Genomic DNA, 27,574 nt, shown 5'->3' with positions numbered 1-27,574 from the left:
GACTATATGCAAATTAACCCAACCAAGATGGCGGCCAGCAGCCACAGAGCTGGAGCAAGCAGGAGGCTTGGTTGCCCCAATGATGGAGGAAGCCAAGCTTCCTGGCGGCTCTGAGCTCCACTTAAAGCAACAAAGTTTCAATTATAGAAGGTAAATAAACCCCAGATACCTGCTTCCAGTCACCATGGCCACAGAGCTGGAGTGAATAAAAACAAAAAAATGAAAGGCTGGAATTTTCGGTCGCCAGGGGGCTTGGTTAGTCTGAAAACAGACATCAGCTCCTCACCCAGGCTGGCCAGGCACCCAAGCAGGACCCCCTTCCCTGAAGGGGGTTTGGGCAGCCTGAAAACAGCCCTCAGCCCCTCACCCAGGCTGGCCAGACACCCCAGTGGGACCCCCACCCTGATCCAGGACACCCTTCAGGGCAAACCAGTCGGCCCCCACCCGTACACCGGGCCTCTATTCTATATAATAAAAGGGTAATATGCAAACTGACCCTAACAGCAGAACAACTGGGAATGACTGGTCACTATGACACACACTGACCACCAGGGGGCAGATGCTCAATGCAGAAGCTGCCCCCTGGTGGTCTGTGCGTTCCCACAGGGGGAGCTCTGCTCGGCCACAAGCCAGGCTGATGGCTGCCAGCACAGCAGTGGTGGTGGGAGCCTCTCCCACCTCAACAGCACTAAGGATGTCCGACTGCAGCTTAGGTCTGCTCCCTGTTGGCAAGTGGACATCCCCTGCGGGCTACCAGGCTGCCAGAGGGATGTCTGACTGCCAGCTTGGGCCCGATCCCCCAGGGAGCGGGGCCTAAGCCAGCAGGTGGACGTCCTCCGAGGGGTCCCAGACTGCAAGTGGGCATAGGCCAGGCTGAGGGGCCCCCCGAGTGCACAAATTTTTGTGCACTGGGCCTCTGGTTTAAAGAATATCAATTATTCATAAGCTCTTCCAAAAAATAGGAGAGGAACACTTTCTAACTCACTCTATGAGGTATTACCTTGATGCCAAAACCAAACAAAGATGTCAAGAAAACTACAAATATCTGTCATGAATATGAATAGAAAAATCTTTGACAAAATACTAGCAAACCAAATCCAGCAATATATAAAAATCATCATATACCATGACTAAGTGGGATTTATCCCAGGAATGCAAGAATAGTTTAACACCCAGAAATCAATCCATGTATTATATACCATAGCAATAGCATAAAGGACAAAAACCATGATTATCTTAATAGAGAAAATGCATTTAAGAAAATTTAATAGCCTTTCATGTTAAAAACTAGAGGCCTGGCGCACAGATTCGTGAATGGGTAGGGTCCCTCAGCTTGGCCAGCTGGGGGGAGGGACTGCAGGAGGTTGGCTGTGGGAGCGCACTGACCACCAGGGGGCAGCTCCTGTGTTGAGCGTCTGCCCCCTGGTGGTCAGTGCACATCATAGCTACTGGACAGTCATCCGATCCTCTGGTCGTAACGGTCGCTTAGGCTTTTATATATATAGATACTCAACAAACTAGTAATAGAAAGGCACTTCCTCAAACGGATAAAGGGCAACTAAAAAATCCACAGCTAACACCAAACTTCATGGTGAAGACCAAGTGCTTTCTGTATTAGCTTTCTATTGCTGCTATTATAAATCGCAATAAATGGCTTAAAACAATAAAAATTTACCCTGGCTTATGTGCGTCAGTGGTTAGAGCACCAGCTTGCAAACCAAAGGGTCACAGGTTCAATTCTTGGTCAAGGGCAGACCTAGGTTGTGGGTTCGATCCTCGATCTGGGCACATGTGGAAGGCAGCCAATTGATGTTTCTCTAACCACCCACCCTCTTCCCTGCCTCCCTTCCACTCTGAAAAAAGAAAAAAAATAATGGAAAAAATAATCCTCAGATGAGGATTAACCAAAAAAAAAAAAAAAATGGTTTGAGACAAGAACTTAATTGCTTTTAATTAATATTGTCAGCATTTTAATTTGGAGACATTTGTGCATCAGTTAACTTGTGTAATGTGATAATGTGTTCCTTTGTAGATGAAGAAGATAAGGATAGTTTACAGGAACTTGCTACAGAACAGAAATGCTTTGTGGAACACATCCTTTGTACAAAGCCATTGCCATGCAGGTAAGAACCAACTCCTTGTCTACACAGGTAACTGTTGTTTGCCCCAGTAATCCAGATACATGTATGCATCACTATCACATGCAACTCACCCCTAAGAGTATCAGTTCATCCAGTGATCATCTGGAGCTCCCCTGTCTCAGGACCCTCACGTACTGTGTCCTCTCTCTGGAAGTCTTGTCCCAATTGCAGCTGTAGTTTGCCGTCTTCACTCGGCTAACTCTACTGATTCTTCCTGATCTTAACTTCGTGCCAGTTCTTCAGAAGGGGCTCCTCGATTCCCCAGTCTAACCTCAGGTTCTCCTCTTACTCCGCCGTTTTCTCTGTAGTACATTAAAGGTGGCGTCTGTATTTGTTTAATGTCTGTCAAACTGCTAGAGTATGTTTCAGGAGAGCAGAGACCACATCTGTTTCCTGCCATTTACTGTCCCCTCCTGTCGGCATACTCGCTGTCTGATGTGCATAGTGGGTGTTGAGTAAATATTTGATGACCAAATAAAGGGAAATGTCTAGAATGACTCCCAAGTTCCTACTTGGGATAACTGCGTAGATGTGGTCCCTTGGAGACACGTGGGGCACAGGAGAAAGTATGTTTGGGAGGATGGAGACATGTTAATGGGGGCACTTGGAGGTTTCTGTTCCTGTGGCACATCCAGGTGGAGGCACTCAGTAGGCTGTTGGACATGTGTCTCTGGTGTTTGGATGATCTGGGCTAGAACAGTATGGATGTGGGAATTGTCAGCTTTGAAGTGTGTCTACGGTTAAGGTTACTCAGAAAGGAGCCTAGCATGGGTAGAGGAGACCTGTGAAGAGAGTCTGAGCAACACTTTCTCACAGTCGGTGAGTCAGGATAGAGGAGCCCAGCCAAGGAAGGAAACTCGAGTCCAGGGCTGCCAGAAAGACTACAGGAAACCTGAAGGAAAAGGTGTCAGGATGCCAGGGAGGTGGGTGCCTCAGGGAGCGGGCAGTGGGCAGCAGCAGGAAGGAGTCATGAGTCTAGACTTGGCAGTACAGGGGCTTCATCTGGAACTGGAAGGGAAACAATCATAGGTGGGGGAGGAGAGCACCAGAGTGAAAAGTGAACAGGGAAAAGAGAGAATAAAATTCCACTTACATACATTTCAAAAACAGGCGGTAAAATTAAACAGGTTAAAAGTACCGCCTAGGAAGGAATACATAGAAAACTATGAAGCAAAGCAGGAGCGTGAGTATCATAAAAGTCAGAATAGCGGTGACTGCTCTAAGGAGTGGAAGGCTGGATCGGGTAGTATCAGCGCCCTGCTAGCGGCAGCATTCTGATTGGTGACCTGGATAGTGGTTACGGAGTGTATGTATGCACTCTTCTCTGTGTAGGTTTCACACTGAAAATATAAAATACAAAATTTTTAACCTCCCAGACTCCCCCTTACCTACCTCCCCTCTTATAGGTTACAATTTAAAGTCTGCTGATTCTAAAGAGAAGGGAAGAAAAACTAGGTTAGGGGGAGCTTGAAATTACAGTGGAGAGAGTTTTGAATGAAGAGACGTGAGCATGTTTATAAGCTGAGGGTAGACAATAGGATATTTTGAAACTACAGAAGAGGTGAGAGGAAATGGCATTGTCAGTCCAGAGCGGAAGTGTGCTGTGTGGGGGTGGGATGAACATTGGGGCAGGTGGAGTAGCCTGTTGGCAGGAAAGACGTTTCCTCCAGTGAAATAACCAGGATTAAGAGGGGGATGCAGGCCGTGTGCAGGAAATGAAGTCCTGTGACAGGTGTTGGGCTGCCTGGGATTTTTCATGAGAAATAGACTGAATTCAGTCAGCAGTTTCTGAGCACTTTATCTGGGCTAGGCAGAGACACCTGGGGCTTCTGTGCAAGTTGGGGAGAAAGACACGTATAACTTGACTGATTCATGTAACTGCTGAGGTTAGTGCGCATCATGAGGCTCTGGGTTCCTGAGTGACTTATAAGTCAAATGGCCTCTAGGCTGCTAAGTGACAGCATGTTTCAAACCAGTCACAGCTGTGAGTATTGCAGGTTTCCAGGTCAGCACCTTTGAGGTTACTGCACTAAGAGCAGGTCCCAGGCAACTGATAGCCCAGCCAGAGAAGGCGGCGAACCTCAGCCATGTCATTACACTTGGATCCACTGCGGTTGCCATTTCATAACTTCCCTGTGCCTGTGTGTGTTTCCAGGCAGCCAGCTCCCATTCAAGGGTTCTGGATTGTCCCTGACATCCTGGGGCCCACGATGATCTGTATCACCAGCACCTATGAATGCCTCATAAGGCCTTTATTGTAAGTACTTTTTTGTATTCCCCACACAACTTGTTAATTCTGCAAGATCTAAACTGGGAAAATGCCCTTAGAAACGGCTTGAAGGTACTTGGATTATGCTTTGGCTTCTTATGAGGGTTGGAAAGATAAAATAGGATTACTTTTAGGCATGATATCTTCTCTGGCTACCTGAGAGTCAAGAGCTTTACTTCAAAGTATGGGAAAGCATACTAAAATAGCGAACTCCATTATATGAATTATATTCAATGATTATCATGTTCTATGTGCCAGACTTAAAAGTAAGGCAGTTACATGCATCTTCTCCTGTAACCAAAGCGACCCTGTAAGGACCACACTATTATGCCCATCTTGTAAAAGGAAACAGGGCTTTCTCACTCCCAAGTCCATGCTCACACTTTAACTTCTCCATTTCTGCCAGGTTCAGAGGGACGTCATAGACATGTAACTCTGGAGGTCTGGTGGTATATAGCTGAACTCGTAATTGTCCTTCTTAAAGCACTCGTATGACGCTATAAGCGCTGTGTGGTTGTTTTGTTTTTCCAGCAGCCCTGGAATGTCATTCTGGGTTTTATAAATGCAGGAATAAGCCACCGGTGTTGAACACTGGCACTCCCCTTCCCGAGTCTCCTGGTGTCATTTCAAAGCATGTACTTTTAGATTACTGACACAGTTTGAAATACTGCCATTAATTTACTATCCTTCAAGGAACTCCCATGGTTGATGTTACACTATTTGGAAAGCAAAAGAACTCTTATCAATTTTGTATTACTTACACTAAAAGAGACTAAAGACTCTAGCAAGAATAAACATAATAAAATCCCTGAAAAAATTCCTTTTTGCCTTTTGTCTCAACCATATTTTTAAAAACCCATCCTACCTTTAGTGAAATAAGACCTACACACTGGGTTACTTCAGAATAAAAATGTGAATTTCAGAGGAAAAGAAAACTGAAATGTTGTTATCTAGATACATTCAAATCATGTTTTCTGCTAACTCCCTAAAATACAGGTTGTCTATAGTGTAATATTGTTATTTAACAAACTCCCAGATTATTGTTGCATTCAGAGTAAGTCGCTCACCATGGTGTTAACCTTTGCAGTCTTTCAAGCTTTCTGAAATTGCCATTGTGGATATTTGTAATATTCGAGTGAATGTAATTTTTATAAGTCAAGTTATATAGAGAGTAAGTACAGTATTTAGTGGTTATCTGGGTGAATATTGGTTTTGGTCAAATCCAAACTATACCTAGGAAATGAGTGATTCATTTGTTTATGACTCTGGCTTATAACGGGCTCTCGAGTCCTTGCAGAAAAGTTCATGATGAATTTATACCCTGTGCTGCCTCGATCTTTACAAAAAGAATTTGGAGTGACAGGGCCCAAAATGCTTTGACAAATGGTAGCATTGGTAGAATAAGGGGGTAGCTCCCCAAGGTTCTGTCTTCATGGCAGAAATGTACATCCTGGTACTCACACAGTGCCACTCGATAGTTCCTTAAGATTCTGGGCAGATGTGGCTAATGCTTTCCTCTGATACAGTAAGCAACTTCATGGTAGATTCTGTTTCATTTATTTTGCAGAAGCACAGTCCATCCTGCGTCTCCTCCCCTGCTTTGTACTCAAGGAGATGTTGAAGTGGCCGAGTCTCCCCTCCGAATTCTAGCTGAAGCCCCGGATTCCTTTGAAAAGCATATAAGAAGCATTTTGCAACGCAATGTTGCAAATCCAGCATTTTTGAAGTATGGGATATAGGTTATAGGTTTTAAGAACTGGTTCATCCTCTCCTCAGCTATTTATTTCATTTCATGTACTTTTTACTATGTTGGAGTTGGAAGAAACATAGGGCATATTTAATCAGCTAGTGAATAGACAGAATGGATATAGAGGCACCTGAATATGATAAACAGGAAGTATAAAAAGGGGGAAAAGCAGCTATGACTTGAGTCAATTTTTAGTTGTTTTACTCAACTAAAGGAAAGTAATGGTAGAAACTTTTTTTTAAAGATCATCTGAAAAAGATACAGCCCCTCCTCCTGAAGAATGTCTTCAGCTCATCAGCAGAGCCACCCAGGTGTTCAGAGAACAGTACATTCTTAAACAGGACCTGGCCAAGGAGGAGATTCAGCGGAGGTAGGTGGCCTTTGCTCACATACCACCAGCTCCTGGCGGGCATCTGACACTGTGTAATGGCCTAGACCTGGCTTCCCATTACATTTCTTTTTTTTCTTTTTTTTTTCTTTTGAAGGATCAAATTATTATGTGACCAAAAAAAGAAACAACTTGAAGATCTCAATTATTGTCGAGAGGAAAGGTAAGTGCCAAAATTGGGGAAGAGAAAAAAAAAAAAAAAAAGCTCAAGACGACGGGAACTGTTTCTCGCCCTAAAACCCAGACCACATTAGCTGGCTTCACCATCAAGATGGACCCTAAGAGTCTCGTTTTTTCTGCCATTAGGAAAAGTCTGCGGGAAATGGCTGAGCGCTTAGCTGACAAATATGAGGAAGCCAAGGAAAAACAAGAAGATATCACAAACAGGTCAGTGGTCGTACAACATTCAGTTCCCCGCTCAGGTACTACTAGTGCTACGTGCTCAGATATTAACAGTGCCACGCGAAGTGGGCCTGGAGTGTTCCCCCAGGCCTGCGGAGTGGAGCTGGCTCCCTTACCTCTCCTGAGGTGCGTTAGGGAAGACAGTGCAGTGATGCCTTCCCCCGTCATCCTGTGGTGCTCCCTTCATAGACACTAGATTTATTCCTAAGTGGCAGAGATCTCAAGCTGAGATGTTTTCTTGCCTTTTTTAAAGGATGAAAAAAGTACTTCACAGTTTTCATTCTCAGCTTCCAGTTCTCTCTGATAGTGAGAGAGACATGAAGAAAGAATTACAGTTGATACCTGATCAACTTCGACATTTGGGCAATGCCATCAAACAGGTAGGAATGAATATAGGTTGTTAAATTTTGTACTTATGTTTGTTCTGTAAGAATTATTTCATAAAATATAAAAAATTCTCAGAGGGGGTAGGGAAGGTGGGAAGAGATTTACTAAAGAACTTACAAGTATAATCCATGGACACAGACAGTAATGCAGTGAAGGCCTGGGAAGGGGGCAGGAGTGGGGAAGAGGGAGTCAATGAGGGGGAAAAAGGAGGGGGGGCAAATCTGTAATACTTTTCAACAACAAAAATACATTTTAAAAGTAAAAAGATACCATGAAAACATGCAGCAAACCACAGCCAAAAAAACCTATGTTCTGTTTGATACTTAAGGTTACCATGAAAAAAGACTATCAGCAGCGCAAGATGGAAAAGGTACTGAGTCCTCAAAAACCCACCATTACCCTCAGTGCCTACCAGCGGAAATGCATTCAGTCCATCCTGAAGGAGGAGTAAGTAATACTAATAGTCAGCTGTTATGAGGTAGCTTTTCCTTTGCAATAAATATGCCAAAAGTAGCCTTTCTCTGCCCAGCTGACATTACTTGGCATTTGTATGTCAAGTTTACTGGAATAGGAGCCATGCGATAAAGAACTTGAAATGATGACTTCATTGTAATAGGATTTTGTTGTGTGGTCAAGGTGTAGTCCCCAGGGAACATGTTAAAAAATATTCCCAGCAGTTGCAATACTATTTGCCACTGTTGTTAGCCTTAAATAAGTAGTAAACACCATTACTATCCATCTGAAATGTTAACCTGTTTATTTTAGCAAAGCACTTCTAATTTCAACATTACTAACTAGTTTGAATTCTTTATGGCTTACTCATTTGTTCTGTTCCCAAAAGTGATTTTATGATTTTACAGGGGTGAACACATAAGAGAAATGGTGAAGCAGATTAATGATATCCGAAATCATGTCAACTTCTGACACCACCAGGAACAGTCGCACCTGAAGTTAACACAAGTGAAGGCTTGAGCTCAAACTGTAAAACAAGCCAGTAGCATTATCTATTTATAAAGAGGCATTTGGTGTTATATTGTTCATCATTTTCATACTTTACTTGTTTTATAATTATTGAATAAATGCTTTTACTTAAAAATTGGAATGTACCTTATATATAAGCTTAAGTTGACGATTATGTTCAGCAATGGCTTAGGATTTTTTTTAAAAGCCCAAGAACCCTGCGTTTTCTCCACAGCTGAACAAGATTAAGAGCTGCATTTTAAAGTGCCAACACCAGAAATGTGATTCTGAAAAGGGAGGATTCAAAGGAAAAGGCCACACAGTATACTAGGCAGCAGCTTTTTTAATTTGAACACTCTCTTCCTAAGGACACACCTTCAGTACAGTTAACAAACGGTTACATCTGAAATCTGCTTAGAGCCGAGCCCAGGATCCACAACTGCAAAGCCGCTGCTGGCTCACTTCCACAGGCAGTATTACCTTTGAGAGCTCAGTTTGGCTGTGCACTGTGTCCTGATATGAGTTACAAGTGAGTACAAGGTACAAATGTAGGACCTCAAAGGGAAAAAGAAACAAATGACTTTGTCTGCAGTATATGATTTTGTTCTGTTAGCGTTGGGTAATGTTTTTTACCTGCCCATATTAGTTCTGAAAGGTAATACTGCACCTGCCTAGAAATGGCCGAGTGACTGCCAATTAAAAGCCACATAAGGCAGGTAACAGGTAGGAGGTAAATCATGTTAGACATGCGTGAGAAAATATGTGTACAGACTGAACACAAACACAGGAACACTTGTGAAACCGAACTGATCTTTTCTTTTGCCCAGACAGGCTAAATCCTGCCTTCAAATCAATTTCCCGTTTGCACAGAAAACCCTGATTAAAGTGTTTCTTACCAGGACAGTGGCACAATGTTTGCTTCATACCAGAAACAAATTGTTAACAAAACCTAGAGTAACAGTTTGGGTTTTTCTAGGACATTTTTCTTAACAAAGTTGGTTCCAACAGTCTGCATCTGCCACAGTAGAGACTACCAGTGGTTCCCTAATCATGATTTTATTGGCCCAGTACCACCTTACTGAGAAAAACATCTGCAAGCTTGTCTCAGCAGAGCAGTTCCCTGGGGCTAGAGTTTAGTTCAGGAAGATTATGAATTACCCATCCATCCTGAATTATAGTGCCAATTTTAATATTCTGAAACAAATTAGCTCAGAGCTTATTCAAGGAACCAGTCTTACACTTATAACGTTTAAACAGATTGTATTTTAGAATTAAATTCCCTGTAACTCAATGAGGATGTTTCCTTTAAACCAAAGTAGTACTTTATACAAAGGGACTGTAAACCAATTAAAATAACGTTTCATGCATGGCAAGCCTGTAGCACTATTTCCATAATTAGTATTTTAAATTCATAATCATGAATCCAAGACTACAACAATAACCTAAGGAATGAGGTATGTAGTCTGTATCTTGTCCCATGGAAGACAGAAGTAAAGATCTTTCCGGCTAGTCCACAACAGCTTCATTTATAACAACGACAATTCACTTTAAACTCTAAGTTGATGGTGGCTTTAAATGAGCCAAAAAATCTACTTAATCCATTTAATTACTGTAAGGGTCCTTCAAGTACCCTGCTGTTATATAACACCAATCACAAAAATTATCTGAAAACAGTTTTACCTTTGAACCATCTCTATCATGAATGAAACCATGTAGACTCCTACTGGCTAACAGTCCTGCAGCAGGTCAATAACCAATAGGAACCGTTCGTTCTCTGCTTTCTGCAACACCATACAGCCACAGCCTGTTCACTGAAGCTTTCTTCACAAAGAAAAGCTAACCTCACAGGAATGACAAAGCAGATTTCCAAACTGATGAACGGACTGACTGGGGTTTTCCCAACTTCATAAGCATTATCACACTCCAGGTCTAAATTATAAAAGAAAAATACAAAATTGGTACCTGTCGAACATAGTTATCACCATTTTGTATTTGACACTTCTGAAACAGTACTTCGGCCCATTGATTCGAGTTAAAAGCAAGCAGATTTATAAATTTGTACTAGATGTTGTCAGCTTGTTTTGTTAATATTATCTTTTCCCACTGATCCAATAACAAAGTTTTCAAGAGCAGGTGGTACCAGTTCAGTTTGACCCTGATACCTGTGGGCCCACGAAATTTATCCAAGTAGCAGAAAAAGTGCTTTCAAACAGTTTCTTGTGCTTTTCCTTTAACCTCAATTTCCAATACGTATAGCCCCAGCTAAGTTTTCAAATTCTCATAAATCAGTTCTTGAATTGGTTTTGTTTGCCACAACATCTGATTCTCCGGCAAGTTTCAGTAGCATTTAAGATCCTCCAATGAAAGATAGTTTTTTTAAAAAGCATTGAGCTAGGAAATGCAGTCACTAGCCAATGGCCTGCTCTCAAACTTCATATTTTAATATAAAATACTCATACAGCATACTACACGTGTCTTGCTAGCTGAATACTGTTACTGATGTATTCTATACAACAAAAAATGATCTCTTCCAATATCTATGAACAGGAAATGTAATTCCAAACACTACTGGATGGTGCTTTAGGGAAATGTTGGATAAACAGGCAAGGAAACAGCACTTTCTCCATCACCGAACCTGATCCACATCTGCTGGAGTCAAGCCTGGGGTCTCGCTAGTGTTCCCACTTGAAAGGTCTTTTTGCTGCAAATTAGCCTGGCTGTTTGCTGTTCCTGTGCTGCACAGTCTTCTCCCACTAGAAACACATCTCCTCAGTCTTCCTTTTTTGTGACTTCTTTAGTTAAGAGTAAGTAATTAATGTTGCTCTAAAGATGAGTTAAAAACCCAAAGTGCAGGCGAGAATCCTGCTGTGAAGGTGTCATGTCTCAGGAAGCTGGTTAATGTCTGTCAGTTTGGTATCATTCAGAATTGCCCGGACTCTCTCCAATGAGTCTGCTTGCCGGATCCGCTCTAACTGCACCTGGAGAGACAATACAGGGTAAGTGCACATGGTTCCTGCCTAGATTTTTGGAAGGTTACTTTGATTTAGAGGAGATGGAGCAATTCCCAAAAGCTGCTGTGGAGCAGACCCAGTGTAAGGTGCTGGGACCATGGATGTGAATGAGACCTGACCCCTGAGAACCCACAGTTCAGTTGGTGGTGGGGCAGGGGAACTTACAGAGAATCTCAGCACAATATGCTAAATGTCACTGTAGGCACTCAGTGTGCCAAGCGGCATGGAGGTGGTGGTGGACCACTGTGGCCCAGTGTGAGGACCTAGCTCTGTAGGTCTATGGGGAAGACAAAGCTAAGCTGGGCCTGGGGAGTCAGGCGCTGATGAGATAATGAGGCTTACCAGAGTGACTACTGTGGGCAAGGAACCACAAGGAGTTAAAATACATTGGAACATGGAATATAAAATATAAGGCAAAGAGGTGAAAAACTGTAGGGATAGGCCTTGTTGGGAAGAATCTTACATGGTATTCCAAGGACTTCACACTTTACTCTTTAAGGACCAACGGTAGAGAGGGAAAGGGGTACAAGTCTGAAGTGCACACCTGGGTTTTCGCTTGAATGACCAGGCAGGTGTTTGGGCTGGATTAGCTATTGTCAGTGGTGGAGTCAAGGGGCGGTGAGTTCTCCTGGGTTACCAGGACCCCCTAAACAGCCTTGGTGCTCTAAGGGTTCCCCAAATGCCTCACCTGAAGGGTTTGAGAAAGCTTTACAAAATCTCTCTGGACTTGTTCACTGACATCTAGTTCTGTCTGCAACCTCTGAGCTTTGTTCTTCTCTTCAAACATTAGTTGTTCAACGGTAACCTAAAAAAATACAAGTTTTGAAGGAGGATTAACGCCAAAGAGCCATAGGTCAGAATCACTTAGGACAGTGGTTCTCAATTTGGCTGCACATTAGAATCACCTGGGAATCTTTGAAAATCCTGATTTCTGGGCCTCATCCTCCGGAAACTGTTTCTTTGTTATGGCGTGGGTCCACAACATTAGTAACAAAGAGACAATTTCCAGAGGATGGGGCCCAGAAATCAGGATTTTAAAAAGATTCCCAGGTGATTCTAATGTGCAGCCAAGGTTGAGAACGACTGACTTAGGAGATCTAGGAACTTGTAGTCTCCTACTAGATAAGAAAGGTGGGTATCGAGTTGCCTAAGCTACTTGCTCGAGGTCCCTAAAATGAATCAAAACGTATTAAAGTGCTGCACGGACGGACGCACACATCTCCCTTCACCCCCAGCAGCCTGGTGACAGTGGCTAATCATCAAGAAGCAGCTGCTAAGCCCTAGCTGGTTTGGCTCCGTGGATAGAGCATCGGCCTGCGGACTGAAAGGTCCTGAGTTTGATTTCAGTCAGGACACATGCCCTGATTGTGGGCTCGATCTCCAGTAGAGGATGTACAGGAGGCAGCTGATCAATGATTCTCTCTCATCATTGATGTTTCTACCTCTCTCCTCTCCCTCTCTGAAATCAATGTCTACATTAATAAAAGAGAAAGATGCAAATTTTTATTTTTTATTGATTTCAGAGAGGGAGAGGTAGAAACATCAATGATGAGAATCACTGGCTGCCAAGAAAGATGCAAATTGACTGTACCTTTGTGGCACCCAGCAGCCAATCAGGAGTGAGTATGCAAATTAACTCAACAAAGATGGTGGGTTAATTTGCATACGCAGGTGCCAGGCAGCAGGGGGCGAGGCGGGATGTTTGCTCATTGCCATGGCGACGATGCAGGCATTCCACACCGCCCAGCCGCTCCAGGCCTCTGGGCAGCATGGGAAGGTGTAAAGTTGTCTCCAGGCCAGAACGAAGGCAGAAAGGCAGCTCCGGGCTGGAGTGAAGGTGGAAAGGCGGCTCCAGCCGGAGCGAAGGCGGTGCGGGCAGCCAGGGGAAGGAAGACCCATTCTTGCACGAATCTTCATGCATCGGGCCTCTAATATATATATATATTTAAAGCAGCTCTAAGATCAGAGCTACTACAGCAATACGGACAGAAACTTTGGGGACTTTCTCTGACAACCATAACAGTCAAGCATATGAAAATTGTCAGTGAACATATATCAGGCAGCCCCAGCTATCTCCCCTTCAGCAAACCATGTGGCAACATTTCTACAGAGAACTATCAGATACCAGGTTCACAGTGTTTTTACGCTTAAAAATGACCACACAGACACTCTTTCTAGGAAACCTCCTCCACAAGTAGCCTCATGCACTTTTATTCTAACTGGAATCATCAAAAATTAGGCAGCAAATATGGCTCAATGCAGTATTTGATGAGACAAATGAATGACCCTTTTGAAGCAGTGTGTCTAGCTATGGCAGAGCCAAGTTTGCCTCATGGCCCTTTCAGCCCAACACCTAAAAAGCCAGAGTGGGCAGTGTCAGATCTGATCCAACTCTAATGAGATAAATTCACTTCATTTTCTTCCTGCAAAGTCTTGACAACTTTCAAAGGGTAGCACTATTCAAAGCAGCAATCTTTCTTAAATAGGCAAGATGTGATCCTACATTCTTAGCACTGGTTTTTATTCAACTACCAACAAAAACATCACCTTAGCAGTAGTCTCTTTCTTTAATTGTTCTTCCAAAGTGATTTTCATTTCCTGAAGGCTCTCAAGCTGCTGAGACTTCTCTCTTAACGTGGACTCCAACTGTGAAAGGAAGAAGGAAAAAGCTGAATTCATAGAAACTCCCTACTCAACACACCACCCAGAGGAGCTGCACCTGGAGTGCGATGCCCAAGTTCTCAGGCCTCCTAGGCCTTGGACGTTAGCTTTGCTTGTAATGCTCTTCTCACCCTTTGGTCTCTGTGAATCTTCTATTTATTCTGCAAGACCCATTTATTTTATTAAACTAAGCAACTACTATGTTCTAAGGCCTGGAGATGGAGAAATCAGAAAAGACTAACATGAAGTAAAGAATTCTGACATGTGAACATGGAGGAAGAAGCATTTAATTCTGCCAGAAAACTTGAGAAGGGTTCCCTTGAAGAGATGACATTTGATCCTTAAAAGATGAGAAATTTTACAGGGGAAAGAAAAGGGTTAAGGTGGAGAGAGCTGCCAAAGAGAGGGGATGGATGAGATGAATAAAAACCGAGTTCAGGAACCGTGGTGACTATTTGCTGAGAGCTACAGAGCTACGGCACAGAGTGCTGCGGCTGAAGCTGGAGAGGCAGTAGGGGGGCTAAGGAATAAGGACTTGGTCCCGGAGGTAAAGGGAACCACTGGAGGGCTTTTAACCAGACTGGGACATAGTTTACAATTTAAAGGCCACCTTGGTTTATTATAAAGATGAATTGGAATGGGATAAATTTGGGAGGCTGTTACAATAACCCAGGTGAGAACTGAAGTCTGAACCCAAACAGCAGCAGAGTGGAAAGGATGGGGCGTGACTAGAGGGCTGATTTCTGCCAGTGCAACCGCGATGGTACAGTGGAGGCAGAAGCCAGACGTCAACACGTGAGCAGTGACCGGGAGGTCAGGCAGTGGAGGTCAAGAACGTAGGCTATAAAAGGAAGAAAAAAGATTGGTAACTTGAGAGAGAAGTGTAACCCAAAGAAAAACCTTTCTCCTCTTAGCAGGAAACATCTGTGTAATGGAAAAGACCAATAACAAGGTAGAGGTTCAAGGCCCATAACTGAGTGGAAAACTGAGAGGAAGTCTGGTCAGAAACAAGACTCATTTTCTTTCTTTTTTAAAAATTCTTACCTGAGGATATTTTCATTGATTTTAGAGAGAGAAGAAGGAGAAAGAGAGCGAGAAACGAAACATTGATGTGAGAGTGAAACATCGATCGGTTGTCTTCCATACATGCCCTAACTGGGAATTGAACCCGCAATCGAGGTATGTTCCCTGACTGTGAAGCGAACCCAAGACCTTTTTGGTGTATGAATGATGCTTCAACTAACTGAGCCACCTCGCTGGGCAGAAACAGATCATTTTCTCTGAAGAAACAGGACAGAGAAGGCTGGGAAGAAAAGTAAGAGAAGTAACTGAGAGGCCAGGAAGCTGAGGTGGCCCTACGATGACGGGTACACGGCCATCGTGTGCCGAGTGAGGAGGTGAAGTGAGTGTGACTGTCTGACTCCCACTGGGAGGGCGGGAAGGAAGACATTTGCTAAGGGCAAATTAAAGGCCAACTGAGTAGCACTCGAGGCCCAACTGACGACATGAGCAGTGTTTTCTTCATTCCAGTGGCATCTGCAGCGTGGGGCAGAGGTGGAAGAGGTGCACAGCAGGATTAACCCAGAGCTGGGCAGTACCGAGTGAGGGCAGCAGACAGACGAGAAGTCAGGGGACCTGCAGGTGCTGCTGGGAGACTATATGAAAGAAGCCATACAGATGCAGCTCAGAAGAAAGCAAAGCCATGAGGAAGTCGCTAAAACCAAAGGAAAAGTGCAGGGAATTGAAGGTCTGAATGAGGTCCTCAGACAGCTGGACCCATGGGTGTAAGAGCTGTAAGGATGGTAAACGAGGATGAGGCAACATGGGGCTGGAGTGAGATAGCAGAGAGGGGCTTGGTGCAGCCAAGACTGTGGGAAGGAAGGGGCAGGTGGAGGCAAAGGTCCACAAACAAGGAGGCCAATGCTGAGTAGGGTCATGCTGTCTAAGAGAAGAGGGCTCAGCCAGCAAGAAACCATTATCTCATGTTTGTAAAAGATTCTGTACATATTTCTACTGTCGCTTCAAGTACATATCAATACCATACCTTGCCTGTCATCCCACGACCATGGAAATTCCAGGCTGCAATCATATCTGCCCCCTCTGTGCCCTCTGGTCTACATGTGGCCTGGCACAGAGCAGACTCCTCAATAAGTGGTCTCGATTATCATCACACCCCTTCCCACTAGACACAAGGGACATGCCGTAACTATATTTCATTCCTTGGGTCTAACACAACAGAATTCAACAAATACTAGTAACTACTGGTTGCTGGTGGAATTAATTTGAAACTTGTGAAACTCACCTGTCCTTTTTCTATTTTTATTCTTTCTAATTCAGCTTTTAAGCTAGAAATGGAAGCTAGAAGGAAAAAAAGAGGGAGAAGTGTTATCATTTATTGATTATTGTGGATTTAAATTTTTTTCTTACAACACTCCTTTTTTCTACCGTAATTTCAATCTCATATAATGAAATAAGTCAAATATATACTAAACACAGAGGAAAACCAACACTCTTTTCTCAAAATTATCCCCAATCAGCATTATAACCAAGCTCAGGTAAAAGCAGAGTCCGTATGAATGAACACTGTTTCATAAACTCCCTCTACATCAGATATCCACATCTAGCCCTGGGGTGTGTGGAGATATTCTCTGCAGGAATCTGTTAACCCATCGAAGTTCTGCAAGGAAACGCCACGCATCTAGTCACACCCCCAGTGGTCTAGGTTCAAGTACTGACTTTCCCATCTCCTAGTAGCTGCCAAAGAGAGGCCTCTAGAGCTCCTAAAAATACAGTTTTGGGTGTTTTTTTTTGTTGTTGTTTTACTCTTAGTTACTGGATATTATCAGAACATCTGGAAAAATGGACTGAGTTCTTACTTAACTCTTTCCTATACTTTTCTGTTTCCACATTCTATGGCCATGTATTACTTCTTAGAATCAGAAAAAAGTTTTATTTAATGCCTCCAATTCTAAACTATATCACTTTTATCTTCACCTATTTCTTCCTTGCAGTTTTCTATTTCTAATTGCAGAGTTTCTTCAAGGTTCTCTTTTAAACACTGTTCCGCTTGAATCTGCTCTTTTAGGAAAAGTATTTCAGCCTTCAGCTTCTCTTCCATGTGGTCTGCTGCTGTCCGCACATTAATGATATTCTCACGGTATTTTAATACCAATTCCCGGAGTTCCTGGATTAAAGACACAAATGGTTATTGGGTTTGTGAGGAAAGAAAGTAAACAAAGGAAGGTAAAGATTTTCTGCAACCAGAATTTCAGGTGTTGCTTTAAATGGTTCAAAAATTAAAGATTTCCAACTCAACCCCACTTGGGGCTTCAAGGGGCAGGTACCATGCATGTCATGTTAACATTCAGAATGTTCTAGAAATAAGACATTTCCAGCCAAAAAATGTGCACTGTGAACTACATAACTTTTCCTCAAAACTGTTTCATAAGCAGAAAAATAAAAATGTTAAGCGACTTACAATGTGGGGTTCACCATGAATAGTTTAGGAGCTAAACTAGTCCTTGCTTAAATTTAAGGAGAGTTAGGGTATAAGAACCAAAAGATAAACTCAGAAGCAAATGTGAATTCTATGAAGATAAAATTTATTTACTTATTCATTCAACCACTTGGTGAACATCTACCACAAGCAAAGTACTATGTTAGCCCAGAGGCAAGTATGGCAAAGAATGGCTTTCTAAGGTGATCACCATTTGCTATAATAAAGTCAGCTTAAATCTCATTTTTCCCTAAATTTTAACTGTCTTCTTTAAACTCCTCCCAATGATATCCTAAAGCAACTGTAAAGCAAAAACTGGGATTCTTAGATAACTAGCAAATGTATATAAATTACAGAACAGAGGGGGGAAAAGTAAAAAACTTAACAAGTATTTCATAAGATTTAATGCTGAAACTAGTCTAAGAATCAAGGCTTAAAGGCTAGACTGGTTACATCCTTCAAGGCTTCTTGGATTTACTTTTTTTAAAAAAAAAAATTTAGGAATAAGGAGTTTTCTAGAGACCATGGAAGAGAGGAATCTTTCCTGCCAAGAGGGAAAATTTAACAGAGCTGTTAAGTACTCTGCTGATAGTGAAAGCAGGCAGGTCCCACAAACTTTCTCCTTGATTACATCAGCCACCAGTTCAGAAAGGAGAGCCCCAGCAAACTGAGCTGAGACCACAAGCTGGGGGTGAAGGAGGATGAGAGGAAAAGCAAGGAGCTAATGGCAAGGTAGGCAGTGGAGCCCCTGTGAATAAGTAAAATAAAAACCCAAAATTAACAATAATGCTAATGTGTACATACAAGAAAAAAGAATGAAGACCAAATTGTAGAAGGTGTAGAGGTAAGATTAAGAAAAACTGTTACTTACAAAAATATAAATTTATGTAATGTTTGATTTTAAAGTTTTTAACAATTACAATTTTTAAGATAAAAGAACAAAAGGATTTTACGAATAACATTTTTCTATTTTGTTTTGAAAATTGCTCTAAGAAATCTCATCTTTAACTATACTGTTTATAGGTTTTACTTGAGCTTAGCATAAGATGAAGTTTTTTTTAAATGTTAAAAGGTTTTAAAATGTAAAAAAGGTTGGAGAATGTTAAGGAGATAGTTATGAACGTCTTCGGGCAACTTCTGGGTTTGCAGCCCAGATTCACCCCTAAGCACAGGAGAATGGAAATGACTAAAAGCATCCTAAAGGGTTACTGAAGTCTAAAGGAGGGAGAGTGTAATACACTCTTTTAAGTGCTGAACAGGAAAACATCAAGGATCCAGCTTGGTGACCCCTTCAAACATTTCATTTCTGGTGCGTTCTCAATCTGGTTCTGCAAGAATAACTTTCAGACCTTCAATTTGGCAAAACATTCTTAGATATGACACTGATAGCATGAGCAACAGAAGGAAAAAATAGGTAAATTGGAACTATCTCAAAATTTAAAACCTTTGTGCTACAAAGGATACCGTCAAGAAAGTGAAAAAGACAATCCATAGAATGGGAGAAAATATCTACAGTGGATTTACCTGTTAAGAGACTTACATGGAGAATATATAAACAACTCTTATAACTCAATAAAAAAATTTTAAAATGAGCAAAGGATCTGACTAGACCAGGGGTGGGCAAACTTTTTGACTCAAGGGCCACAATGGGTTCTTAAACTGGACCGGAGGGCCGGAACAAAAGCATGGATGGAGTGTTCGTGTGAACTAATATAAATTCAAAGTAAACATCATTACACAAAAGGGTACGGTCTTTTTTTTTTTAGTTTTATTCATTTCAAACGGGCCGGATCCGGCCCACGGGCTGTAGTTTGCCCACGGCTGGACTAGACATTTCTCCAAGGAAGATATACAAAGGGCCAATAAACACATGAAAAGATGCTCAATATCATTAGTCATTAGGGAACTGCAAATCAATGAGATACCACGTCACACCCATTAGGATGGCTATATCAAAAAATGAAACAAGCCTAGCTGGTGTGGTTCAGTGGTTGAGCACTGACCTATGAACCAGGAGGTCCCAGTTCGATTCCTTGTCAGAACACATGCCTGGGTTGCGGGCTCGATCCCCAGTAGGGGGCGTGCAGGAGGTAGGTGATCAATAATCCTCTCTCATCATTGATGTTTCTCTCTCTCTCTCCCTCTCCCTTCCTCTCTGAAATCAATTAAAAAAAATTTTTTTAAGTGAAACAAGTGGTGAGGATGTGGAGCAATCTTCAAATAATTAAACACCAAGCAATCCCACTGCTAGGTTTTTCCCAAGAGAAATGAAAACACATGTCTACATGAAAACCCATATGTGAATGTTTATAGCAACATTAAACAACCCAAATGTCCATCAACAAATAGGTAAAGGAATGAAGAACTGATACATGCTATGACATGGACGAGCCTTGATAACAGTATGCTATGTGAGAGAAGCCAGTCACAACAGACTACAAACTATATTACTCCAGTCCTGACTGGTGTGGCTCAGTTGGCTAGAGCATCATCCAGTACACTGAAAGGTGATGGGTTTGATTCCCAGTCAGGGCACATACCCAGGTTGCGGGTTCAATCCCCGATAGGGGTGGGTACAGAAAGCAACTGATCAATGTTTCTCTCTCTCTTCCTTCCTCCCTCTCTCTAAAATCAGTTTAAACAAAGACATATCCTTAAGTGAGGATTACAAAGAACTATGATTCTATTCATGTGACAATCCAGAACAGGGCCATCAATAGATAGTAAGTAGATTAGTAGTTGCTTAAGGCTGTGGGGTGAAGGAATAAAGGGTAAGGAGTTTCTTTCTGAGGTGATGAAAATGTTCTAAATTGATTGTGGTGATGGCTACATATCTGAGAATATACTAAAAACCACTGAATTATACACTTTAAATGGATGAAGTATTTGGTATGTCAATTATATCTCAATAAATCCTGTTTTTTTAAAAAAAGAATTTATAGCCATTTCAGAAAATGTGTTTGTTTACATTTTTGAGCAGGTGGAAAATAAGTTACCTCTATAGTGTCTGGTAAAATGAAGTCTTCTGCTTGCTGTAATGACACATGCAAGCTATGCTTTCCCTGAAGACTGTCATTGTCTTTTTGTAACCTCACCAACTCTTCTGAAACCTGTTCCCGTGACTGCATCAGCACTGCCTAAAATAGAAACAGATACTAATCACAGCCAGAAAGATTAAATCCTATCTGCTGATAGATGCACAAGAGAAACACAAGCCAAACGAAATGAGGGCTGAGGAGACAGGGTGCATAAACCTCATAGACTGACTTGCAGCCTTTACATATATTGAAGGGATAGGCAATGAAGCAAGTTATTTGAGCTCATTCTACGCTTTACCAACAGACTAAAAGTATTGACTCTCTTCCCCCGTATCTTGGACTCCAGAAGGAACAGTATCTCTAGCTACATGGAAGTGTCTGACACAATTAAGACTTGTATCAAACAGAGCATACAGTACAAGCCTCCTCTTTCCTGACAGCATGCATTCAACATGAAATAGGGAGAAACCAAAAGCAGTATCTTTCTTCATTTTTCATGACATGTACCTACATTCAAGCTCAGGATCACCATGAATGGCCCAAGAATTCCCAATATTAGACATCATCAAGAGGATATATGTTTTGCCCTGACTGGTTTGGCTCAGTGGATAGAGCGTTGGCCTGCGGACTCAAGGGTCCCAGGTTCGATTCCAGTCAAGGGCATGTACCTTGGTCGCGGGCACATCCCGAGTAGGGGGTGTGCAGGAGTCAGCTGATGGATGTTTCTCTCTCATCGATGTTTCTAACTCTCTATTCCTCTCCCTTCCTCTCTGTAAAAAATCAATAAAATACTATTTTTTTAAAAAAGAGGATATATGTTTAGGAAACAAAAAAGCCTTAAGTAGCTCATTCTTAAAATGGGATAAGTTCCGCCGAAACCGGTTTGGCTCAGTGGATAGAGCGTCGGCCTGCGGACTGAAAGGTCCCAGGTTCGATTCCGGTCAAGGGCATGTACCTGTGTTGCGGGCATATCCCCGGTGGGAGATGTGCAGGAGGCAGCTGATCGATGTTTCTCTCTCATCGATGTTTCTAACTCTCTATCTCTCTCCCTTCCTCTCTGTAAAAAATCAGTAAAATATTAAAAAAAAAAAAATGGGATAAGTTCCTATTTCTGCTTGCTGATGTAGAAAACTACCTTAGGTACTTCATATGAATTTGTATCAATATAAAAGTTATATAAGATAAAATTCCACAAAAGTATTTAATTTCTGCTGTTTTAGTACTAAGTCATTTAACTTAAATACATAAATGTCGATTACTCACTCCCCCAGTATTTATTTAGCAGCTACTACTCTATGCTAGGCATTTTGATGCCCATGGGGAATACAAGACAGAAGCCCTGGAGAAGCTCATGGTGCAGTGGAGGGAAAGGTGAGTAAACCAAAGATTACCAACCATAATACAAGTGCGAGGACAGAATGGGCCCAGCAGTGATAAAAGGACGGAAGAGCACCTAATTAGGGGAGAGGGTTAGAGAACATTTCAGGAGGCTGACCCCTGACTGCATCCTGAAGGACAAACTGGCTGCTGGCAAGTTTGTCCTTCAAAAAGAAAAAACAAAGATAAAAGATAAATTTAAATGATCATATATGGGAGTAAAAAAGATACGGAATGAAAATGAAACTTCTGAGTATTTATACATTTTTATAGTTTAAGAAAAAAATCCAGCCCAGCCCTTGTGGTTTGAGCTTCGACTTATGAACTAGGAGATTACGGCTGTATAACTGGTCAGGGCACATGCCCAGGGTTGCAGGTTCAATCCCCAGTGGGGGCCATACAGGAGGCAGCTGGTCAATGATTCTCTATCATTGATGTTTCTATTTTTCTCCCTCTCTCCCTCTGCCTTCCTCTCTGAAATCAATTAAAGAAAATTTTTCTAAATACAGTATATAATGTACATAACACAAAATATGTGTTGATCAACTGTTGATATTACTTGTAAGGCTTCCAGTCAAGAGTAGGCTATTAGGCTATTAGTAGTTACATTTTGGGAAGTCAAAAGTTATGTACATGGATTTTCAACTGTGCTGGGGTCAGTGCCCCAAACCCCACATTGTGCAAGGGTCCACTATAGTAACATTATAGTTATATAGAACATTTTTGTTCTTAGGAAATACATAGTAAAATGTTTAGGAGTATATGATGTCTACAGCTTAATTCCAAATTGTTCAGAAAATACATACAACCCTGGCCAGGTCGCTCAGTTGGTTGTAGCATCGATCATCCCATACACCAAAAGGTTGTGGGTTCCATTTCCAGTCAGGGCACATACTCAGGTTGCAGATTCCATCCCCAGTCAGAGTGTGTATGGGAGGCAACCTATAGATGTTTCTCTCACATCGATGTTTCTCTTCTTCTCTCTCAAAAATGAATAAAATAAAATAAAATAAAATAAAATAAAATAAAATAAAATAAAATAAAATAAAAAGCTCTTTAGAGTAAGGTAGTATGTTCCAGAGCCAACAATCTTAAGAAAAAACACACACAGGGTGGGGCGAAAGTAGGTTTACAGATGTGAGTATGCAAAACAGTTATTCATGTACTAGAGGCCCAGTGCCCAAAAGTTGTGCACTCGGGAGGAGGGAGGGGTTCCCTCAGCCCAGCCTGCACCCTCTCGCAGTCCAGGAGCCCTTATGGGATGTCCAACTGATGGCTTAGGCCCACAGTCAGACATCCTTAGTGCTGCCGAGGAGGCGGGAGAGGCTCCTACCACTGCCGCTGCACTCGCCAGCCATAGAAGGGGGATGTCCCTTCAGGGAAGCCTGTACCATCTCCAATCTGGGACCCCCTCAAGGGATGTCTGACTGCCCTCTCATAATCCAGGACTGCTGGCTCCCAAACGCTCGCCTGCCTGCCTGATTGCTCCTAACCGCTTCTGCCTGCCAGCCTGATCACCCCGTAACCATTCCTCTGCCAGCCTGATCGATGCCTAACTGTTCCCCTCCCCTGCCGGCCATCTTGTGGCCACATGGGGGTGGCCATCTTGTGTATTGGGAGTGATGGTCATTTTGCATACTGGCTGTGACTAATTAGCATATTGGGGCTAATTAGCATATTCCTCTCTTATGATTGCGTTGTAGTGATGGTCATTTTGCATACTGGTCGTGACTAGCATAACCTGTCATGACTAATTAGCATATCTGGTTGTGACTAATTAGCATATCTGGGCTAATTAGCATATATCTCTCTTATTATGAGATTATTATTAATTACTATATTATTTTTCCATATGAACAACTGTTAATCTATTTGCTCCACCCTGTATGTGCATATATAATATGAAAGAGAAAGAGACTGAGAAACAGTTGCAAGTTTGAAACAGACCAGGGCTAGGATTTAGAAGTTAGCTTAAAGGTCATTCAGACACTGACCCAATGCCAACCAAAAAGAAACCCTCCTAGCCAGTGTGGTTCATTGACCCAGGAGCCAAGAGGTTGCCAATTTATTCTCAGTCAGGGGACATGCCCAGGTTGCAGGCTCCATCCCCAGTAGGGGGCGTACAGGAGGCAGCCTATCAATGATGTTCCTCTCTCAGTAATGTTCCTCTCTCTCTAAAAATCAATAATAATAAAAAAGATTTTTAAAAAAAGAAGAAACCACTGCCATGTGACCTGATGCTGTTTTGGTCATCCCTGGAAGAGCTGGACAAGAGGCAGCCCTGTAGCACCATCCCAGCAGAACCAACAATGCTATAATTTACAAAGGGCCATCAGATGCAGGGTCCCAACTTTGAGAAAAAAGGAAGAATAAGTCAAATGGAGTCAGATGACGGAGGCCCAAATCTGGGGAACTATTTTGCAGAGGTTCCAGCCAGCTCTTCTTCAAGAAGCCTCTTACCCCAACCATCTCAAAATGAATGGCCTTCTCAAAGTTCCCAGGGCCATAGCAGGATTTATCAGCATGCTTTATCATAACTTGTGGGCAATTAATGAGGTTATTTTAGGTAAATTCCCTGTCCAGGAAAAGCATGACTGCTTATAAGCTACACCTGCTAGGGCTCTGAGAGATTTCAAGTTTTATAGTTTGTACTTGGAACTGAAAATTAAATGTGGTCCACAGTTTATTTGATTTAGGTTTCTAAAATCAGAAAAATAGAAGATTTGGAATATTGAGAGGTCATAAAGTAGGCTTAAAAAGAAATAATATCGCCGAAACCGGTTTGGCTCAGTGGATAGAGCGTCGGCCTGCGGACTGAAAGGTCCCGGGTTCGATTCCGGTCAAGGGCATGTACCTGGGTTGCGGGCACATCCCCAGTGGGGGATGTGCAGGAGGCGGCTGATCGGTGTTTCTCTCTCATCGATGTTTCTGGCTCTCTATCTCTCTCCCTTCCTCTCTGTAAAAAATCAATAAAATATATTAAAAAAAAAAAAAAGATTTGAACATTTAAAAAAAAAAAAAAAAAAGAAATAATATCTTTACATAATAATGTTTACATTATTATGCCCATTATAAGGCAGCATACTAAACTAATGCCCATTACTGTAGGCCCTGGAGAATGTAACAGTAACCACACTTTGGTCTGGGAGATAGTCATATCAAAGATGATTTCAAGATAGAACAAAAAGAACTATACTGAACATATTTAACATTTATTTAAATATTAACTTACCATCTGTTCCTGAACATCCCTCTTTGCCTGGGAAAACCCCTGTTGTAACTCTTCAAGTAAAACCTCAGATGCTTGGGCTCTTAGGACAAGTGCTGAGATCTTTTACAAAAAACAAACAAACAAACAAAAAAACATACAAAAAATAGCAATTATGAAACTGGTTATTCTGAAACTAACTCTTCCATCTCTGCTTACTTAATGTATAGGATTATGTATTAGTTATCGTAGCCCACTCATCACTCATCAACAGGTATGTGAGCATCTGCTGCGTACAAAGCCTCAGCCTTTCAGATATCACAAAGCAGTGTCGAAGTCCCCAGGATCACGTGCTGCCACACATGAGCAAACGGCACTGTATGGGCCTCTAGCCACAGATATTAATCACTGTGACCTAGTCATCAATAATAATCTTAAAAATTATAAAATAAATTTATTTACAATTAAAATATTGTCCAAATTCTGCTTCCAGTAGTAGTGATTTGGATAATGTGAAACCACCTTTCTATCAAGAATTAGAAAAATGAGACCAAAATATTGAAGACATGTATGTACTCTTGAGACATTGGAAAATAAGGCAAAAAAAAATCATGGAGCCCAGGTCCAGAGTGAGCACGCTGGGAGTGGTGAGTGCAGCATCTGGAACAGCTCTTCTCTAGAAGAATGTGCCAATTCCAAAAGAAACAGATGTGACACTGAGAAGCTGAGCAGAGTGTCTGGGAGCCAAGGATCCACTTCGCAGAGGGACCCTTGGTAAACACTCTGCACTTCAGATTGGGTCCCCAAAGGACGATACCTGAGGGTAAGGAAGAATTTAAAATAATACAACCTTCACGATTTTCTATAATCACAATTCCTATAACAGGCTCAAGGTGATATAGGACTGTTAGTACCTGACTCTTATAAGGAAAATGCCTTTATATTGTTTCAATAATTTTTCATATACAATGTCTACCACTCAAGTAAAAATGCACAATATGATAAAAACAAGAGGAAATTATTTTAAAAAATATAACAGAAACAGATCTACAATGAATTCAGATATGTGAATTATTAGAGGCAGACTTTAAAATATATTTGACCTGTTTGGAGATTTGAAAGAAAATGTTTCAGAGAACTAAAAACAATAAAAAATTACCAAATGGTCCTGGCTGGTTTTTCCCAGTGGTTAGAGCATCGGCCTGCCAACTGAAGAGTCTGGGTTCAATTCCCAGTCAAGGGCATGTAACTGGGTTGCAGGCCCAATCCTGGCCAGGTCGGGGGTGTGCAGGAGGCAACCAATCAATGTATTGCTCCCACATCGATGTTTCTCTCCTCTCTCCCTCCTCCCTCCCTTCCACTCTCTAAAAATCAATGAGGAAAAAATTATCCTCAGGTGAGGATTAACCAAAAAATTTTTAAAAATTACCAAATGGATTTAAAAAACTGAAAAATTTACCTAAATTAAAAACTCAATGGATTTCAACAGATTAGACCTATTTGAAAAGAAAATCAGTGAAGTAGAACACAGACCTGAAGAATATAAAGCCAAAAATGGTAAATACAGAAGATTTAAAAAGTCATATAGGCCCTCACCACTTTGGCTCAGTGGCTAGAGCAGGGGTGGGCAAACTTTTTGACTCAAGGGCCACAATGGGTTCTTAAACTGGACCGGAGGGCCGGAACAAAAGCATGGATGGAGTGTTTGTGTGAACTAATATAAATTCAAAGTAAACATCATTACATAAAAGGGTACGGTCTTTTTTTTTTTTTAGTTTTATTCACTTCAAACAGGCCGGATCCGGGCACATCCCCAGTAGGGGGTGTGCAGGAGGCAGCTGATGGATGTTTCTCTCTCATCGATGTTTCTAACTCTCTATCCCTCTCCCTTCCTCTCTGTAAAAAAATCAATAAAATATATATATTTTTTAAAAAGTCCTATAGATGCATGTGAAAGTCTAACATATATAAGTTATTTAAAGAATAACCAATGGAAATAGCTAGCTACGAGAGCAAAAAAAATAAGCCTAAGCAAAAAACTCTAATTTAACTCATAGATATACTCAAGAGAAATGAGTCCATATGTCCAACAAAAGACACAAAAACTAGAATGTTAGAAAATGTATTATTCATTTACAATACCCCAAACCCAGGAACAACTTTACTAAAATCTCTCAAAGGTTCACAAGCAGCTTCTGGCCTCAACATGCCCCATACTTCCTGCTAAGTGATTCCTAGCTGGGCCTTAGTGGCAGCCAGCTATGGTTCCCAGCTTGGCCTCTCCCAGGCACCTCAAAGCCCACCACAAGTGACAACCATCACACATCACTTTGATCTGCACCAGAGCCCCTCCCAAGAGTCCCTGGAACCAACAAACCCTGTTGGCCAGTTTAAGACCACACCAGAGCTCCACCCAGCTACCTCCACAATTGACACACTCAAAGAACGGAATTGGCAGACACTAGAGTCCCATTAGAGCAAATCCTGCT

At 41.9% G+C, this 27,574-nt stretch overlaps 2 protein-coding genes across 18 annotated transcripts in view; one reads left to right on the top strand and one right to left on the bottom strand.

Annotated features, from left to right (window-relative positions):
• NUP88 (nucleoporin 88) overlaps nt 1-8,430 on the top strand; it is a 32,578-nt gene extending 24,148 nt beyond the window's left edge. For 6 of the 8 annotated variants that reach the window (XM_036341177.1, XM_036341174.1, XM_036341175.1 and 3 more), the window contains 9 exons: nt 2,033-2,123; nt 4,297-4,398; nt 5,978-6,136; nt 6,402-6,527; nt 6,643-6,708; nt 6,852-6,932; nt 7,201-7,327; nt 7,663-7,781; nt 8,195-8,430. In XM_036341177.1, the coding sequence (XP_036197070.1) occupies nt 2,033-2,123; nt 4,297-4,398; nt 5,978-6,136; nt 6,402-6,527; nt 6,643-6,708; nt 6,852-6,932; nt 7,201-7,327; nt 7,663-7,781; nt 8,195-8,258 (935 nt within the window). In that variant the 3' untranslated portion in view covers nt 8,259-8,430. The remainder of the gene's footprint in view (nt 1-2,032; nt 2,124-4,296; nt 4,399-5,977; nt 6,137-6,401; nt 6,528-6,642; nt 6,709-6,851; nt 6,933-7,200; nt 7,328-7,662; nt 7,782-8,194) is intronic. The other 2 variants (XM_036341173.1, XM_036341176.1) reach the window with 2 other exon arrangements.
• A 189-nt stretch (nt 8,431-8,619) lies between these two features.
• RABEP1 (rabaptin, RAB GTPase binding effector protein 1) overlaps nt 8,620-27,574 on the bottom strand; it is a 109,126-nt gene continuing 90,171 nt past the window's right edge. For all 10 annotated transcript variants that reach the window (XM_036341165.1, XM_036341161.1, XM_036341164.1 and 7 more), the window contains 7 exons: nt 25,110-25,208; nt 20,459-20,599; nt 16,961-17,150; nt 16,269-16,324; nt 13,853-13,951; nt 11,994-12,110; nt 8,620-11,272 (listed from right to left, as the gene is read on the bottom strand). In XM_036341165.1, the coding sequence (XP_036197058.1) occupies nt 11,171-11,272; nt 11,994-12,110; nt 13,853-13,951; nt 16,269-16,324; nt 16,961-17,150; nt 20,459-20,599; nt 25,110-25,208 (804 nt within the window). In that variant the 3' untranslated portion in view covers nt 8,620-11,170. The remainder of the gene's footprint in view (nt 11,273-11,993; nt 12,111-13,852; nt 13,952-16,268; nt 16,325-16,960; nt 17,151-20,458; nt 20,600-25,109; nt 25,209-27,574) is intronic.

This window comes from Myotis myotis, unplaced genomic scaffold (genome assembly GCF_014108235.1).
Source record: "Myotis myotis isolate mMyoMyo1 unplaced genomic scaffold, mMyoMyo1.p scaffold_m19_p_17, whole genome shotgun sequence".
Classification (NCBI taxonomy): Eukaryota; Metazoa; Chordata; class Mammalia; order Chiroptera; family Vespertilionidae; genus Myotis; species Myotis myotis.
The sequence above is the reverse complement of the archived record's forward strand: the minus strand, read 5'-3'. Positions and strand labels throughout refer to the sequence as shown.